The following is a 17,347-nucleotide window of genomic DNA, read 5'->3' on the forward strand; positions in this document are numbered from 1 at the left end:
CATTTATTGTCATTGAACAGAATTCAACAAAATTTCCATTGCAAATTAATAGTTTTCTTTCTGGTTGTTTTTGATTTATACAGAACCCCGACTCAACGATAGCTGTATCCAAGATATGGTGATGTGTTTATGCAAATAAAACTCAACTATCTGCATAATTCTCATCGATAGTTGTGTGAGTGTCATGGTTTCTTTTCCTGTGTCTCTATGTTGCCCTGTGATTGGCTGCAACATGTCCATGGTTCACTTCACCTCTTGCCTAATGACCAGTGGAGAGAAACAAGCTCCTCTGTAAGGATGATGACAAGATGAATTCACTTAGACAAACTTTTGTTCACAAACACAGAAACGTTTTAGATGACTTGTACTTTGCTCAACCATATTGTCTCCCCTTTTTTCTGGAAGTTTTTCAGTCATTCTTTCAAATCTAGGATATTTATGCATAACATAATGAATACCGCATTATGGTATAGAATAAACAGTTATTAACTTTTAAAAATAACTTTAAATATATGTATTTAAAAGTTTTATGCAAAATAAAGGAGGTTTTAGTCTATCGTATTTATTACCAAGGTTTCATTTTTGCAGTGAGGGGAGACTGTATTATTATTTTAATTGTATTTTAATTTTTAGGAAAAGCGATTTTGGCAAAACAGCCTTTTCTGTTAGACCTGCTACTGAATGGAACCTCATTCCAGGATCATCAACATTTTAAATAAATATAGCACATTTATGGTACAGGAAAATAAATTACTAAGTGTATTGAAATTGTTATTTTGTTCATTTAAATATGTAATTTTGCTCTTATTCTTTTAAGGAGACTTGTACCATTTGTCTGGGGACTGCAGATGAAAAACAGCCTTCTGGCTAACTGGTATTTTTACAGAAATGTAAATAATATGCACCTGTAAAAAAAAAAAAAAAAAATTATGTAAGAAATACTGTTGCATGTTTGGCTCATATCCAAAATAAAATAAATCATCGGATGAAAACCCAAATGTTTAGAGCTGGAGGCGGAACTCAAAGGATGGAATCTGTTTCTAGTGCAAATCTCCATGTGAGACTTCCGGCGGAAGTAAACCAGAAGGGGCTAGCAGCGTTAGCTCCTAGGATTCATTTGAATATCTTTGGTTAGAAGATGGTTTTTACTGCGTGAGCTGAAAATGTCAGTGTCTGCATAAACAAAACCTTCTTTTCATCATGAGAGAAAATTCATCAGAGTCCAACTGAAATATTGAAGAACATTAATTTGAATGGAAATGCCTGATTTCATGTGAAACGTCTGAGTGTCCTGATGTCATCATTCGGAGGAGGAAATCGATCATCAGCTCAGACTGTCGGATGTTGGCTGGAAAACCCAAATTATTTCGGAACCTCCCGGTACGTTCAGTCTGAATGAGCAGGGTCAGGGGACTAGTTGACACCGCGGAGGAAGTAGACATGGGTGTGATTTGGTTTGCTTCGTTCATCACTCTTTGTGTTTTTGACCTGAATCTTTTAGCAGTTGTTGTTTGGGGTTTAATTCGGGCTGAATGTCTTTATGTTTGTAGTTTTCTTTGTGTAAAACGCAGAGCTGGGCTGCAGCACCAGAAGAATAGGTGTTTGTGACCTTTGACCCTCCGGGTTTCCTGACGTCACTGTGGCTGTAAAATCAGACCGTGGCTGGACGACGTGTAAACATGGAGGACTGACAAAAGATTCGTGTTTCAGGGGGTTTGTCGGCTTTAATAAACACGATTCTAGCTGAGAAAACTTTGAACAGATTCAGATGTGGATTCTGAAGTGTTTTCATCCAACAACACGATCCTTGCCTGGGTTTCTGATGACATTTGCAGCAATAGCCAGAAGCTCCTGAGACCTAAAATGTTTAATTGAGAGATATCTTGCCTAGGTTTGCAATATTGTTTTTAAAAGCTATTTTATATGTTACAGTCAAGGACATTAGTAAAATATTAATCCTTAAAGTTTTTCCAGATTATATTAAATGAGCTTTAAACATTTGCCATTAACGTTCTACTGTTCTTCACTCAGGTCTTGCGCAGCAACATGTCTGTTACTACTTCAGATGTTCTGGTTGATGATCAGAGACGGATAAAAGAGGAGCAGGAGGAACCAGAACCGGAGCAGGTGACTGAGAAAAAAGAGGAACCAGAACCGCAGCCAATCAAAGTAGAACAAATTCAACTGTTGATCTTTCAGGATGAAGAGCAGCTTTTAGTGAAACAGGAGAGCAGCGCCTCAATGGTGACTGCTGCTGAGGAGGAAATATTCCACAATGACCCGGAACTGGAGCAGAGGACGGAGACAAAGCAGGAACCAGAACCTGCAGAGGTTAAAAAGGAACCAGAAGAATCAGAACCTGTGAAGACTCGAGAGGAAGAGGAGGATCTCCACAGAGATAAGGATGAAGATCATCTTACAATGAAGCAGGAGCCTGAAATCATTATGGTTTCTCCAACAGACAGGAACCAAAGAAGCAACCAGAACGACTCAGGATCCAGTAGAGGTAAAGATCTGCAGCCAGAGCAGAAACCTCATGACTCCAGAAATCAGATGGACAATGAGGACAATTCAGAACTAGAAAGGCAAAAATCTGATTTGCCCCTGTGTAGCGTGTGTGGTAAACATTTCACTAAGCCTTACTACTTAACTGCTCACCTTAGAACTCACACAGGGGAGAAGCCACATCCTTGTGACATGTGTGATAAATCTTTTAGCACAAGAAGTAATTTAATACGTCACCTCAGAACACACACTGGTGAAAAACCATTTCCATGTGACATGTGTGATAGATCTTTTAGCACGAGAAGTATTTTAACTTGTCACCAAAGAACTCACACAGATGAAAGACCATTTCATTGTGAGTTGTGTGATAAACTTTTCAGACGCAACAGTCATTTAGCTGATCACCTTAAAACTCACACAGGTGAGAAGCCACATCCTTGCAAACTGTGCGGTAAATCGTTCATACAGAAAGTTAATTTGGCTGATCACCTGAGAACTCACAGAGCCGAGAAACTGTTTAGTTGTGAATTCTGTAATAAAAGTTTTGTACAGCATCGTGCTCTGATCTGCCATATGAGAATTCATACAGGTGAGAAACCGTATTCTTGTGAACTATGTGATAAATCTTTCAGATTGAGAAAAAGTTTAGTTTGTCACCTTAAAACTCACACAGGTGAGACTGGCAGAAAATCATAGCTGCTGCTAAAAGTTTAAATGTCTGCTAGCTCCACCAGAGGACATGTCATGTAGAACCAGTAAATCCAGAAAGCATCATCCCCATCACTCGTCTGTTTGCTTGTGAAGGAATTGGCTGTGATGTAATAATGTGAGGAATCGTGAACAAATGGTGGAGACAGACTGAAGATAACTCTTAGAGCAGAAACTCAGAACTAGTACTAATAAACTTTGCTGACTACACTTAATATCAGAAAATATGAAGAAAATGTACAAAAACTAATCAGGACTGCTGCTGAATGTATTTTCTACAATCATATCAATGTTTACTCTGATATCTATATATGTATAATCTTTGATTCTTATCTGCAGTTTCATTCATTTTGGAGTAATATCTGGTCCCAAAGCCTGAAAACAACCTGGTGTAACTTGTTACTCCTCTTCTTTCCTAACTTTTCACCGAAGCTAGAAAAGAATAACTCATCAACCCAGTTCTAAAATCCCTGTAGTGCAGAGAACAGACTTTAACATGGCTTAGCACCAAAATGACCTGTCGTCGTATCAACCGTCCATACCGCTCAGGTTTTCTGGGTCAAGTTCGCAGAACCAAACATGGAGCAACAGCATTCAGTTTTTATGCTCCACTAATCTGGAACAAACTTCCAGAAAACTGTCAAACTGCTGAATCAAATGTAAAAGATTAGATTTGCCTTTGATTTATAACCGGAACATAAATAGATTTTATTTCAGGATTTTACACTACATGTTTGATCATTTTGATATTTTTTTTTCTCCGAAGAGTTTTTGCTAGTGGCTCGTATTTTTTGTACAGTAGGCAGACAGGAAGGAGGGTGAGAAGACATGCGGTAAAGGTCGTCGGGACCGGGAGTCGAACCCGCGACGTCTGCATCGAGGACTAAGGCCTCCAAACGTGGGGCGTGCTAACCCGCTGCGCCACCACAGCACGCCCCATCATTTTGATATTTGAGAAAATGTAGCGATTGTTGCTTGTTTGTCATGAACTCGTAATAGTCGAACCTCTGTGCCATGTTTGCCGTGTTTACTGAACTGTTTGAACCACATATATGAGAAAACACTGAGGTATACTGCAGTGGGCGGAGTTTCACAGGAGCTCGGCTCAGTGGGTCTGCGTGAAAACAAACATCTGTAAACCATTTCAACATGCGTCAACAATCTGCCTTCTGCAGAAATCTGGGTCATAAAAACTTCTGTCTCCCCAAAGCCTCTGCTTGGAATCCCCCAGTTTCAATGTTGTTTAAAGACAGGATAGGTTCAATATTCTGCTCTGCAGAATTGGGCTGTACTGACCCTTGCAAAGCATTACTTAATAAATAAGAATGCATAATTTTAGAGAAGCCTTTAATGGTTGACTTAAACCCAAAGTTAGCAATGCAACATCCTGGGACTCCATAAGAGTCACTAAACATTATTTGGCTCAGAATCGAGAGCAAGTTGCAAAATGGAGGATGACTATTAATGGGTTCTGTCTGGGAATCCTAGTTGGATAGGAGAGATGTAGGTCGTCAGAACCCAGAACTTTTTATCCTGTGAGTACTGATCAAGGTAAGACCAGCAAGGTCTGGATCTCAGCACTCATTGTGTTGCCTCTGAGTGTGGAGTCGTTTGGTGAGTGCCTTACAGTATTTATATACTCATGAATCAGTTAAAAATCTTTAGTATGTCTGTATTTATGTATGTAACAGGGAAGGTTTTATGTCTGGTGGACAAAGAGTCATGACCTTGGTGCCACCAATGGTAAAAGCTGCACTGCAAAACCTAATGTGTTTGTGTTAGCATTTGCATTTTTATTATTTCGTAAATGTTAAACTAATCTAATCCCTTTTCATTTTGTAGTCATTGGTCGTTAGTGCTAGCCAACGGTTAAGCCAGTGAAAATATTAAAACAACCTGAATTGGCCAGTTTGAGTCACCACTGGTTCAGCTCTTCACTGGTTCAGGTTTTACCTTTCTGATCGACGTTTCTGTGTGATGATGGATCATTTTACCTCAGCCCTCCTCAGGGTGTACCCCAGGGCTGTATTCTTGGTTCTCTTTTCTTCTCACTTTATGTTCTGCCACTGGGTTCTAGTGGCCCAGCAGTATCTCCACCTTGATTTTTTTTTTTTTCCTTTGGCCCCTTTAAAAAAAATCCACTGTCACAAATTCTGGGGTGAAATTGGAAACCTGCCAAATCAAGCCCCTTCGTTCCACTTGGAGACAGTAATCCACACTTTTATTACTTCATGTCTGGATTATTGTAACTCTCTTTTGATCAGCGTTAGTTTTGTTTGTGTTTAAGTCTTTGAATGGTCTTTGCCCTTGTCATTTGCCTTAACTACTTTACCTCTCTATCCCATCATGTGCTGTTTGATCATCTGCCCAGATAATTTTAGCAATCCTGGTTACCTTTTAGAAATCCAGAGGAGACGGAGCCTTTTCAGCTCCTAAACTGTGGCATGAGCTGCTGCTAAAGGTGAGGCAGGAACCATCTCTTTCTGTTTTTAAAGCTCATTTAAAACACTTTTTTCCTTTGGTTTATAACCAGGAGTGAAGTAGCATCTGTGTTTTACTGTTGTAGTCTTTACTTGTATTTCTGATGCTTTGATTTCTATTTTTTTGTAGTTGTCTTTTTTATTTTTTGTACATGCCTGCTGCTGTGTTGTATTTTATGTGCTTTAGAAATAAAGTGGCATTTATTTTATTGATGGTATTAAAAATATTTTTTGGACAATAATGCTGACGTGTGATGTTTTGTTTTTAGGACTATCTATCCTATGTGTATAATTTTAACTTGTCCCAGTAACTTACTGGTAATATTTATTAGATTACTTTGTCCCTTGGCACTTTACACTAAAACATTAATTGCATTAATGGTCCTGGGTAAACTAACAATTCGGTGGACCTGTTGATGTTCTGCAGCGTTATTTGTCTTTTGAGTGTATGTCAGTGTAGTAATAATTAGAATTTTATTTTCAGGTCTTAGATTTTAATTGTTTATGTCTTCATGTCAGTTATAGCCTTGCTATTCTACTGCCATTGGGTGCCTTTCTGGATATTAATATAACTAATAATTAATAAATAAAGCTGCTAAACTTAATTACAGACTCCTCCAGTTTTTTCTGGAAACTTTATAAGTGATGTATTAATTGTTTTTCAGAAATACCTTAGAACTCTATCTATCTATCTATCTATCTATCTATCTATCTATCTGGGTCCCTGTATTAAATAATTAAAACATTAGTATAAAAAAATATTTTTATGTTTGGATTATAACTCAAATACAGTAAATTAATAATTGATAAAAATCCAAATGCTTAGAGTCGGAACTCAAAAGATGTGAACTGTTTTGAGTGCAAATCTCCGTGTGGGACTTCCGGCGGAAGCAAACAAGAAGAAGCTAGTAGCGTTAGCTTCCAGGATTCCATCTGTATATGTTCGGCTAGAAAACGGTTATTGCTTTGTGGGCTGAATATTTCAGTGACTACATTAACGAAATCTTCGGTTCATCATCAGAGAAAATTAATCAGACCGACTTCCGGCTGCTGGAGAAAAATTCAACAGCACCGTCCATTAGGAGGAAGAGACGGAAACCCAAATCACCTGGGAACCTCCTGTCTGTTAAGTTTACGGTTCTGAATGAACCAACGCTGAGAAACAGAAAATATGATCAAGGAACTAGTTAATGCCGCGGAGGAAGCAGGAAATGTCCGAGTTATCAGCTCGATGGTTTGTTTTCTTCATTACTGTTTGTGTTTGGAGTTTATTTCCAACTTTATTTATTTATTTAGTAGTTTTCATGGTGTTAAATACAACAGGGACAAAATGGGGGAGTAAAAATGTTTTAAATCTATATAATCTATGTAACTTGTCTTTAGTTCGTTATGAATGTCTCTGCTGTGATCCACGGTACAAACATCGATTTTACATCGTTAACATTTGTTTTTGCTGCACTTTAATCTTCCAGATCATTAACAAAATAAAAACATCTCAGGTCTCTATTCGACTGATGCACATAATGTACTTATAATTTCATGTCCTTTTGGGATTAATAAAGTATTTTTTCATTTTTAATTTAATTTGAATTATTACAATATTGTAATGGACTCAGAATAGAAAGACATGATCTTTTGATCTTTATTGTAGATTGAGATATTGTGATACTTTGTTAGAAAAGACATCCCATTTAAGTAAATGGTTGTAAAGAAACTTTGTGCTTGTCTTCTAACGGCTGACAGTATTACTAGCCTTCCTGTAACAGCGATTTTTCTCTGTTTTAGCAGCAACAGCAGCCTGAAAGACACCAGTTAGCCTCCAAGCTAACTGAGAACAAGAAGAAATGGGTCTCTTCTTAAGGAGGACAAAAAGGACTTCACACAGTAAATACTGGACATTTATTGGACTCTGAACCGCTACCAGCTCTTTCTGTAAGTAAACACGTGGTTCCAGGTCCTCAACCTGCCCACCTGCTGCTTCCTGCTGGACGTTGGATGTTTCCATCCAATGTCATGTCAGTTTGACAATATCAATGTCATATGTAGCTTCATGAGAACAACAGTAGGGCTGTTCAGGGGCTGAATGTTTCTGGAAACTTTCCTAAAATTTTCTAGAAAAGTTCTATTCCAAATTAAAATTACAAATATTACATGGAAATTTTGAGTAATTTAAACAATTTTTGATATCCAAAATTTGCTTAAATTGCAAACAAATTTTATTTCATATTTTAATGTATTGATATTGATGATTTACTTAGTCAACCATGGTAATAATTACAACCATCACTTTAAATGACAAATCTCACATTACTGTTTTCTCTTGATAAAAACATTTTATAGAAATGTAAACAATCTTCTGTTCTTCCTCTCAGATCCTCCAACGCATCATGTCTGTCACTACATGGGAGGTTCTGGAGGACAACTTTCTCATAACCAAAGAGAGAAACCTAATTATTGATTACAATACTCCAAACATTCCACAGATAAAAGAGGAAGAGGAGGAACCAGAACCTCAGCAGATTTTTGAGAAAAAGGAGGAATCAAAGCCGGAACCAATCAAAGAAGAACTGGTTGACCTGAGGATCTCCCAGGATGAAGGGCGGGTTTTAGTGAAGCAGGAGACCAACACCTCTATGGTGTCTCCTGCTGATGAGGAAATATTGCACTATGAACCGGAACTGCAGCAGATGATGGAGACAAAGGAGGAACCAGAACCTGTACAGGTGAAAGAGGAACCAGAAGAACCAGAACCTGTGAAGATTAAAGAGGAGGAGGAGGAGGATCAGCATGGAGGTCAGCTGGTGGAGAAGCAGGAGGTTGACACCTGTGTGGTGACTCCTGCTGAGGAGCTAAAGGACAACAGAGAACCAAACAAGGACCAACTTCTTTTTGAGAACTGCCTTAAAGCCGAGGACCAGCATCAGCCAGGAAGCAACCTGGGTGGAAACAACTCAAAACTAAAAGCATCTAAAATAAACATACCATCCTGTGAAGTATGTGGCAAATGTTTCACCACATACAAGTACCTGACTGATCACGTAAGAACTCACACAGGTGAGAAACCATATCCTTGTGAACTGTGTGATAAATGCTTTGCTGATTGTAGTGCCAGGGCCAAACATATGAAAACCCACACAGGTAGGAAGCCTTATCACTGTCAAGTGTGCGGAAAATCATTCAGCCACTGTAGTAACTTAGCCAGACATATGAGAACACACACAGGGGAGAAGCCATATTCTTGTGAAGCGTGTGGTAAATCTTTTCGTCACTGTAATACAATGGCTCGACATATGAGAACCCACACAGGTGAAAAACCGTATACTTGTGAAGTGTGTGATAAATCCTTCATACAGCCCAGTGATTTGGCCCGTCACCTTAGAAGTCACACAGGTGAGAAGTCTTTCTCCTGTCTGACCTGCGGAAAAGGTTTCACAAGGCAATCCTCCTTGGCTGTGCACATGAGAACCCACACAGGGGAGAAACCCTACTCTTGTAAAATGTGTGGAAAGTCTTTTAGATATAGCAGCCATTTGAGTCGTCATGAGAACTCACACAGGTGAGAAGCTGTATTTATGTGCGGATATGGAAAGCAGTTTTGGATGTAAATCACATGCTTTTCATCTTCTGCTGATGAACAGTAAAGAGATTATTTATAGATGATGCTATAAAAATGTCATTTTCAGAGAGGATCATTTGCATACATCGCTAACATCTATTAGTTTCGATGTTGGCGTCACGGACAGTTGACGATTATTTCAATAATTGATTAATCCTGATTAATCTGATTAATTGAATAACTGTAAAGAGTACATTTACAACATCAGAAAATAATACTACACTATGTTATTTAACATTAGCAGTTACAGGAAGCATTACCTTTTCTGCTCTTTTACTCACAGTTTTAAATCACATATTTTTATAAATGAGGACTGAATTCTCCCATACTTATTGGTTTTGTCCCTAAGTAATGAAGTTGGAATATCATTGCATTAATTATGTGTCTTACTGGAATGAACACTGTGGATATTAAAAATGCTGCAGTGGTATTAAGTATTTTTCTTAGTATTGATGTTGAGTTTGAAGCTTTAATATCTTGTCGACTCCACATCTGCCATTTAGTTTGTGTCTCTGCGTACGTAATAAAAGCAAAATGAAGTTCAAACAGTAAAGAAGTTCTAGATGTTTAACAAATAAACATGAACAAATGCTTTGTGGCTCATTTTATCCTTGAGTTTTTCAATGAGAGCCATCATCCAGTAATGAAATAAGCCAAACCTCAGATGGAATATTAAATAAATATTTACATTTTTCTGTATGATTTTTACATGTAAATATCTCAATGTTTTAAATCATTTCCACATACTTTTATTTTGTATACAGAAATCATTGGTATTTAATGTATATTCTGCATCTGTTCCTATATATTATAAACCTGTTTATTGATGATTAAAATATATAAACACCTGTTTATTGTTGAACTGTGGCACTTTTGACCCTCATTAATAAAGTCTTGTCTTTATTTCCCTTTAAATCAGACAGACTTTCTACAAATGTTATTTCACTAAGACCTGAAACAAAGTTATTTAAAAAATCATTACATGGTGAAGGAGAAGTTAGTATATTCCCCACACATGGGTTATTCAAGTCTTTACATTATTATACCCTTCATCATAAGTTATGATGAAGGGTATAATTTCATCATAATTTACCCTTCATCATAAATTAACATGACTTGTGAAACAGGAACTTCAAAATACATAAAGAACAAAAAACCTTTATTCTAACATCTATATTATTCATTAATTTGATGTTTCAGTTGTCCTGCTTATAATGCCTGGAATATTTAACATGTTGACTTTTTCTACATGAATTGATTCTGTTTACTTATTTAAAATGTCCTGCAGTATAGAACATGTTTTCTTGATTGACCAAAGACTAATTCTTTATCATTTTCTTTGTAATTCACATTTGTCACATTTTTACTGTTTGAATGTTTTACAGAAGCGATTATTATAGCATTCGGTTTTTATTCTCCTCTAATATGGAACAAACTTCCAGAAAACTGCAAAACTGAGTTCCTTTAAATCACGGCTAGAAACCCAGTTTGTTTAACTTCCTTTGGTTAATAATAAGAGGAAAATTGATTAATTTTAGTCTGGATTACAACTTTTCTTTACTTTAAAAACTTTATTGTGCCAATGTAATGTAAACATCGTTTTTTGCTTGTTTATTGTTATGTTTTATCACTTTGAACTTCGTTGTTGCTGAAAACGCCACAGAAACAAACACTCCTGGCCGATAGGTGGCAGTAATGAACCAACAGGAACGGAAGGGATCAGAAGGGTTTAAAACAAAACAGTTGGTACTAATCAGCTCTTCAGGAACTCGGTTTATCCATCATGTCTCCTCTTTGACTCTGGTTTTATTTGCCTCCTTCATTTACGGTCATTTCCTCCGTTTTAGCTGCAACAGACCAGTTAGAGACCAGTTAGAGACCAGTTAGCCTCCATGCTAACCGAGAAGCGAAGGAAAGCAGCTTCCTCTGGAGAACAGCTCTAAACGGTCTCAGGCGAAGAGTGTTGGACATTTATTGGACGCTTCTCTGTTCCCAGCTGTTTTTCAGAAGAATAAAAACAAGTTAATAAGGTAAGAGAATCATCTTTAATCCGTTATGACCGTAAATATTTACTATTTACCGGAATGATCGTCTCCGCTTGTCCAGCATCCTGAGAGGGAAGCAGCGGACAGAGTGAGATTAGCTGCAGGTTAAATAATTTGATGCATAAGCACAAAAAATGAAGAGAAGATGCCTCATAGAAACAATACGTCAGCGCCGCCACCATCTTGTGAGTGGCAACGTTTCTTCAGGTAGCAACACAAGTCGGCTGGAAAACTACATTTCCACTGAGACCAGCTAATTTCGTAAATCAACAGAACAACATACATGCCAATAATTAGAGTTAGTCCACCATAAAACAATGTCCAATATAGAACATAGAAATATCTTTTATTGTTATTTTCTTTTTTTATTCTAAAGCAGCCTTGTTACGGTACTGTTTGGAAAATTATTTATGGTACATATTTCTGTTTTACCGCTATATGTTTCATTAAAGTTCAGTCTTTCTGTGTCAATATCTTACATTTACATTTCATTCAGAGTTGGTTGGTGCAGCTCCGTTTGGATGTGCTCAATAGTCCAGACCTTATAACTTCTCTGTCTAGTTTTGTTTTTAGATCTCATTAAATGTGTTTTACAGCGATGTTTTACTCTTTATGTCCTCAGGCCTTCCACAGCATCATGTCCATCACTACATGGGAGGTTCTGGCTGATAATCTTCTAATAACGAAAGAAAGGAACTCAATAGTTGATCACAAGATTTCAAATCCTGTAGAAATAAAACAGGAACCGGGAGAAACGGATCCACAACAGATCACTGAGACGAAAGAGGAACCAGAACCTCTGTCAATTAAAGAAGAACCGACTGAACTGGGGATCTTTCAGGATGATGGGCAGCTTTTACCGAAGCAGGAGAGCAACACCTCTACGGTGATTCCTGCTGATGAGAAAATATTCCATAATGAGAAAGAACTGGAGCAGATGATGGAGACAAAGGAGGAACCAGAACTTATACAGATTAAAGAGGAGCAGGAAGATTTCTGTAGTGATCAGGATGGGAAGCAGATTGTACTAAAACAGGAACCTGTTGAGCTAAGGGACAGCAGTGAACCAGAACCAAACAAGAACCAGAACCTCTCTGGGATCCATCCTGAAGATGCGAACCGTCATGAACAAGGAAGCAAACAGGAAGACTCAGGACCCAGTAAAGATATCGATCTGGAGCTTCTGGACTTTCGAAATCACAGGGACAATGTGGATAGTTCAGAACCAGAACATCATAAAAATGTTCCTTTTTGTGAAATATGTGGCAAATCCTTCACAAGACGTAAATACTTGATGTCTCACATGCAAACTCATACAGGAGAGAAGCCATATCCCTGTACACTCTGTGATAAATCATATAAGCGGAGTAGCGAGTTAGCACGTCACATAAAGGTTCACACAGGTGACAAACCCTACCCTTGTGAATTGTGCAGTAAATCTTTCAGACAGAGCAGTGAGTTAGCGGGTCACATGAGAACCCATACAGGTGAGAAGCTGCATATGTGTAAGGTGTGTGGTAAATCTTTCAGTGGCAGCAGTAGCATGGCTCGGCACATGAGAACTCACACTAGAGAGAAACCATTTGCTTGCAAAGTGTGTGGTAAGTCTTTTGCTTTTATTAGTCGTTTGAATGTTCACACAAGAATCCACACAGGAGAAAGACCATATTCTTGTGAAGTCTGTGGGAAGTCCTTCGGGAAAAACTGTCATTTAACTATTCATATGAGAACGCACACAGGCGAGAAGCCATATTCCTGTGAAGTTTGCGGTAAATCGTTTAGTGAATGTAGCAGAGTGACCAGACATATGAGGAGTCATACACATGAGAAGCCGTATGCTTGCAAAGTTTGTGGTAACTCCTTCCGGTACGGCAGCAATTTGACTGAACACATGATAACTCATACAGGCGAAACGCCCTACTCCTGTAAGGTGTGTGGTAAATCCTTTACTGAATGTGGTAGCATGGGTAGACATATGAGAACTCACAAAGCAGAGGAGAGATATTTTTCACCTGAAGCAGAATAGTCAACACATGGGCACGTGCTTTTGAGACTGTCATAGTTGCACATCTTTCATACACTGTGCAGACCGCAGTTTGACCCGGGCCTGAAAGGCCACAATGTAAGATGGTTGACACACCATCAATACATCCCTCTGGAAGTGTGCACACACCTGTAAACGTTTAGCTCTGAGGTTTAATGTAGATTTGAAAGCAAATGGAGTTTGTTGTAACATGACAGAGCAAAGATTGCAAAAATGAAAGACGTCCAGACAGAGTGACTGATCAATCCTCCATTGTCAATCTGATCTGAGAAATGACTTCATTGACAGTCTGATGCAGATAATAATACAATGTTGATGGTGGAGCAAAATAATTTCCCATTTTTAAAGGACCGACTGCAGTTGGACCATCTGCTTGAGCCTCATAAAACAGCATTTCACCAAGTGTGGGTAAAAATATTCTATTTTTGCTTATGTGTCACACTTAACTTTTTCAGATTATCAAAATTATTTTAAACTGGATTAACATACTGTATACAAATAACATAATTAAATGATGATTTCATTAATTAATAAAACTATCCAAACCAACCTGGCTCTATGTGAAAATCTAATTGCTCCATAGCTAGTTATGGTGCCGCCACTGGCAGCAACAACCTCCACAGAGTCTGTAAAATCACCAGAGAGATTGAGGTCAACGCTCCTTTAATTCAGATATGTTGCAGAGTTTTCCTGGGTGAATTGTGTAAATATTACTGTATTTGAGTTGGATTCATGTCCATGGTTTGGCTAGTCCCCTCGAAAACTTCACCTGACATTGTTACTTTGGATCATTGTTCTGCTGCAGAACCAAAGTGTAACTGAGCTTAAGGTCCGGTTCAGATGGCTGGACATTATCCTTTAGGATTTTCTGCTACAGAGGAAAATCCATTACTCCGTTAGTTATGGCCTGTAGTTACGGTCGTGAAGAATCAAAGTAGGCCTAGACCATCACTCCACCACAGCTATGTTTGACTGTAGGTTGGTTACATTTTTGTGATATTGTTAGTTGTATGACAGACGTAACAAGATGAACATCTTCCAAGACGATCCACATCTATCTCATCAGTCCAGAGAAACTTTTCTAAAAAGTCTTTGGGATGATCGAAACGTTTTTTGGTAACTGTGCAACAAGTTTTTGGCTCTGCACATCCAGCAGCTTTTAGATGGGCCTCCTTTTAAGCTAACCCAAATAAACTGGGTCATTAGCAGGATTTTATCAAACTATTCTGTATAATGAAAAAGTAACTCAGTCTCTTGATGCTTATGTCACTGATAAGTTAGATAAAAATCACATCACTTTCATGATTCAACAAAGAACAGATCAAATAAGTTGCACTTGAACATTAATTCATCTGTTGTAGCTTTGATCTGCTGAAATGATCTCGTTTAAAGGGTTGGATTCCTTTCATCACCAAATATCAGACCATAAAAATAAAGTCACGTCTGTAATTTCATGTCATTTATGCAACTATTTTTGTTTCTTTGCATAAACAGACAACAATAAACTGTTGATTCCTGAAATTTTGGCAGTTTCTTCTGTGACTAAGATATAAGATAATATTTAGTCCCATCACTAAAACTAGAACATAATTATAACAGGCTCTGACTTACTATTCTGTCTGGCTGTTGCATTGTGTTTAGCAAATTCCTCTAAACCTGCACCTGTCACTTTTGAGAAGAAAAAAAAAATATTTAGGACGTTATTTAGGAAGGTGACAATATATTAGTTTCAGATATAGATGATGCCTCACTTCCCATTCTGTAAAAATATCAAATAAAATATCTCTGATGTTGCTCTGTGATGCTTCTAGTTACATTTAGTTTGAACTGCTGTGGCAGCTGTTGAGCACTAAATATTATTTACTTAACAAATACGCTGAAAATGTTCCCAACAGATGTTGGAGAATCAGAGGATCAAAGTATCTGATTTGTATCAGTTGGGGGGAAAAGGAGCTGGGAAAAGTTCAGTAGGATAAATAATGATAAATATGGAGAACGATACTACAGTAATGAGATGTTTCAAGAGGCAAAGAGAGTCGCTGAAGGAGGAATGACTGAGGAAATCCAGACATGGAGACTGATGAAGCCAGAACAAAGGCAGAGCTGGACAACTGGTTCATTGAGAGTTCTGGAGAACGCTGCTGCTGGAGCCCATCAGGTCCAGAGGTTGGAAGAGAGGAATTCGGATACGCATTTAACTTGGGGCTGGACTCGGGACGTGGACGTTGAAAGAGTCTGAGCAATTACAACAGAGAACCAGAGTAGGTGCATTTTCCAGGGACATCACAAATAAATTATTTATTAGCTTTTTATTGAAACTAGATGTAATTGGAAATATAAATTTATTTATTTATTTTTTAAACGGCTCTTATGTTTCGTTGAGCTTTAATGTTTTTGTGATCTAAAATTTAAGGATTATTGTTCATTTGACACTTTTCAGTTATTTCTTGGCTCATGCTGTGACTATCTCTCTCGTCCACATGTCATATTATAAAACGTGTTGGCCAATGCACAACGAAATAGGAAGGAGGAAGTCCGGTACGTCTCTGCTCCCATTAGGAAAGTCATTTTTCTCAGACCACCAATCCATGTTCTGCAGTCATCAACATCCTGGAATCAGCTGGGATCCTAAACACTCACATTTACATATTAGCCACAGACACCTCAAGACCAGAACCAGAACCTGAGAGGCCTGGAAGGTTAATACAACAGCAGATCTTTAATGTATTGTGGTACTAAGCCGTTCAGTTATTTATAAACCTACAACAGTCTCTTAAAGTCTATTCTCTGAACTCCAGTGTAACCAGTGAACTGGGTGACGCGTTTTATCTTAAAGAAATGAATCTTTGCTTCATCTCTTCTGTTGAAGTTCCACGCAGAAGGTAAATAAAAAATATGATCAATCTCAAGAAGCTTGTGTTAAGGTGTAGCTAACCCTGGGGTGGTGCAGAGGCAAACCATGACCCACATATGGAAACCTTTGTCCTCATGGTGGTAGTCGCAGGTTCGATTCCCGGCCTGGTGATATTTGCTGCATGTCTTTCCTGTCAGACTACTTTCAAATTAGAGACACTGAAAATGTAACTAACCCCAAAATCAGTCTTTTTCATTTCTGCTGATAAGCTACCTAAGTAAGTTATTTAGAGTTCTATTTTTGTCTTTCTGTGCAAAGTTTTTGATATTTTTGTGTAAATTTGTTTAATTCTGCATTATTTTTTCTAAAGCTGTCTCAGTGCTGGCCTTCCGTCGAATGGTGGCTCAGTAGTTGGATTCTCTACTACAAAAACAACTATTGAGAGAGTTTTACTTAATTCAACACATAATATTTCTGTACATATTACAAACATGTTGTGAAAAACTAAAAAAGTTAGTTTTGATATTTGTTCTGTATTTCAAAGAATCCCGATGTAATTTGTTAAAATACAATTTCAGAAAGTTATTGACTGAGGTCCATTTGGTTTGTGTTTTATGCATTTTAGTTTTCTACAAGCAGCAAGAATCCAGGTTTTAACTAACAATCCTTGCCTAATGTCACAAATATTCAGTTCTGCAATTACAGCCTGATCTAGAAATCAGAATCTGTGATCAGATGAGGGCTTTTCTGATTAAAAAGTACATTTTGAAAAGAACCTTTAAATAGGTACTGAATGTAGTTTTCAGTAATCCCACATTTTTATATTCAAGAGATTTCCTCGTAATATTTTAAAATAAATGTATTTTCATTGACTGGCAGCAGAAAATTATCACAACAAAAATGAAGGCACAAAGATGTTAATATCCAAAGGTTTACTATTGATAGAGTTACTGAAATAAAACAACATTTTAATTGTTTTCTCATGTATTAAATTTTGAACGTAAACAATTTCATTAGAATTGAGTATTTGTCAGTAAAACAGTGACCCCTGCTGGGCAGGATGGGTATTAACGGGCCCCCTCGACTCCCGCCCCC

General features: G+C 37.8%; 1 protein-coding gene and 1 pseudogene across 2 annotated transcripts; both read left to right on the top strand.

The window, feature by feature from the left end:
- The first annotated feature begins 1,051 nt into the window (after positions 1 to 1,051).
- Positions 1,052 to 14,919, top strand: LOC114141392 (zinc finger protein 37-like). 2 transcript variants are annotated; one of them, XM_028011931.1, is made up of 4 exons: positions 1,052 to 1,380; positions 2,032 to 2,127; positions 2,200 to 2,469; positions 12,439 to 14,919. In XM_028011931.1, the coding sequence occupies exons 1-4, from the start codon at positions 1,342 to 1,344 to the stop codon at positions 13,378 to 13,380; spliced, it is 1,347 nt and encodes a 448-aa protein (XP_027867732.1). In that variant the 5' UTR covers positions 1,052 to 1,341; the 3' UTR covers positions 13,381 to 14,919. The 2 variants fall into 2 exon arrangements, with proteins under 2 accessions (XP_027867732.1, XP_027867731.1); XM_028011930.1 differs by lacking the exons at positions 1,052 to 1,380; positions 2,032 to 2,127; positions 2,200 to 2,469 and adding an exon at positions 10,755 to 11,339 and having other exon boundaries at positions 11,977 to 14,919.
- Positions 6,470 to 10,211, top strand: LOC114141403 (zinc finger protein 771 pseudogene; annotated as a pseudogene).
- Positions 14,920 to 17,347: the final 2,428 nt, after the last annotated feature.

Source organism: Xiphophorus couchianus, unplaced genomic scaffold, assembly GCF_001444195.1.
Source record: "Xiphophorus couchianus unplaced genomic scaffold, X_couchianus-1.0 Scaffold1000102, whole genome shotgun sequence".
Taxonomy (NCBI): domain Eukaryota; kingdom Metazoa; phylum Chordata; class Actinopteri; order Cyprinodontiformes; family Poeciliidae; genus Xiphophorus; species Xiphophorus couchianus.

Coding starts and splice junctions, on each gene's coding strand:
- LOC114141392 (XM_028011930.1), top strand. CDS start 11,992: ATGTCCATCACTACATGGGAGGTTCTGGCTGATAATCTTCTAATAACG.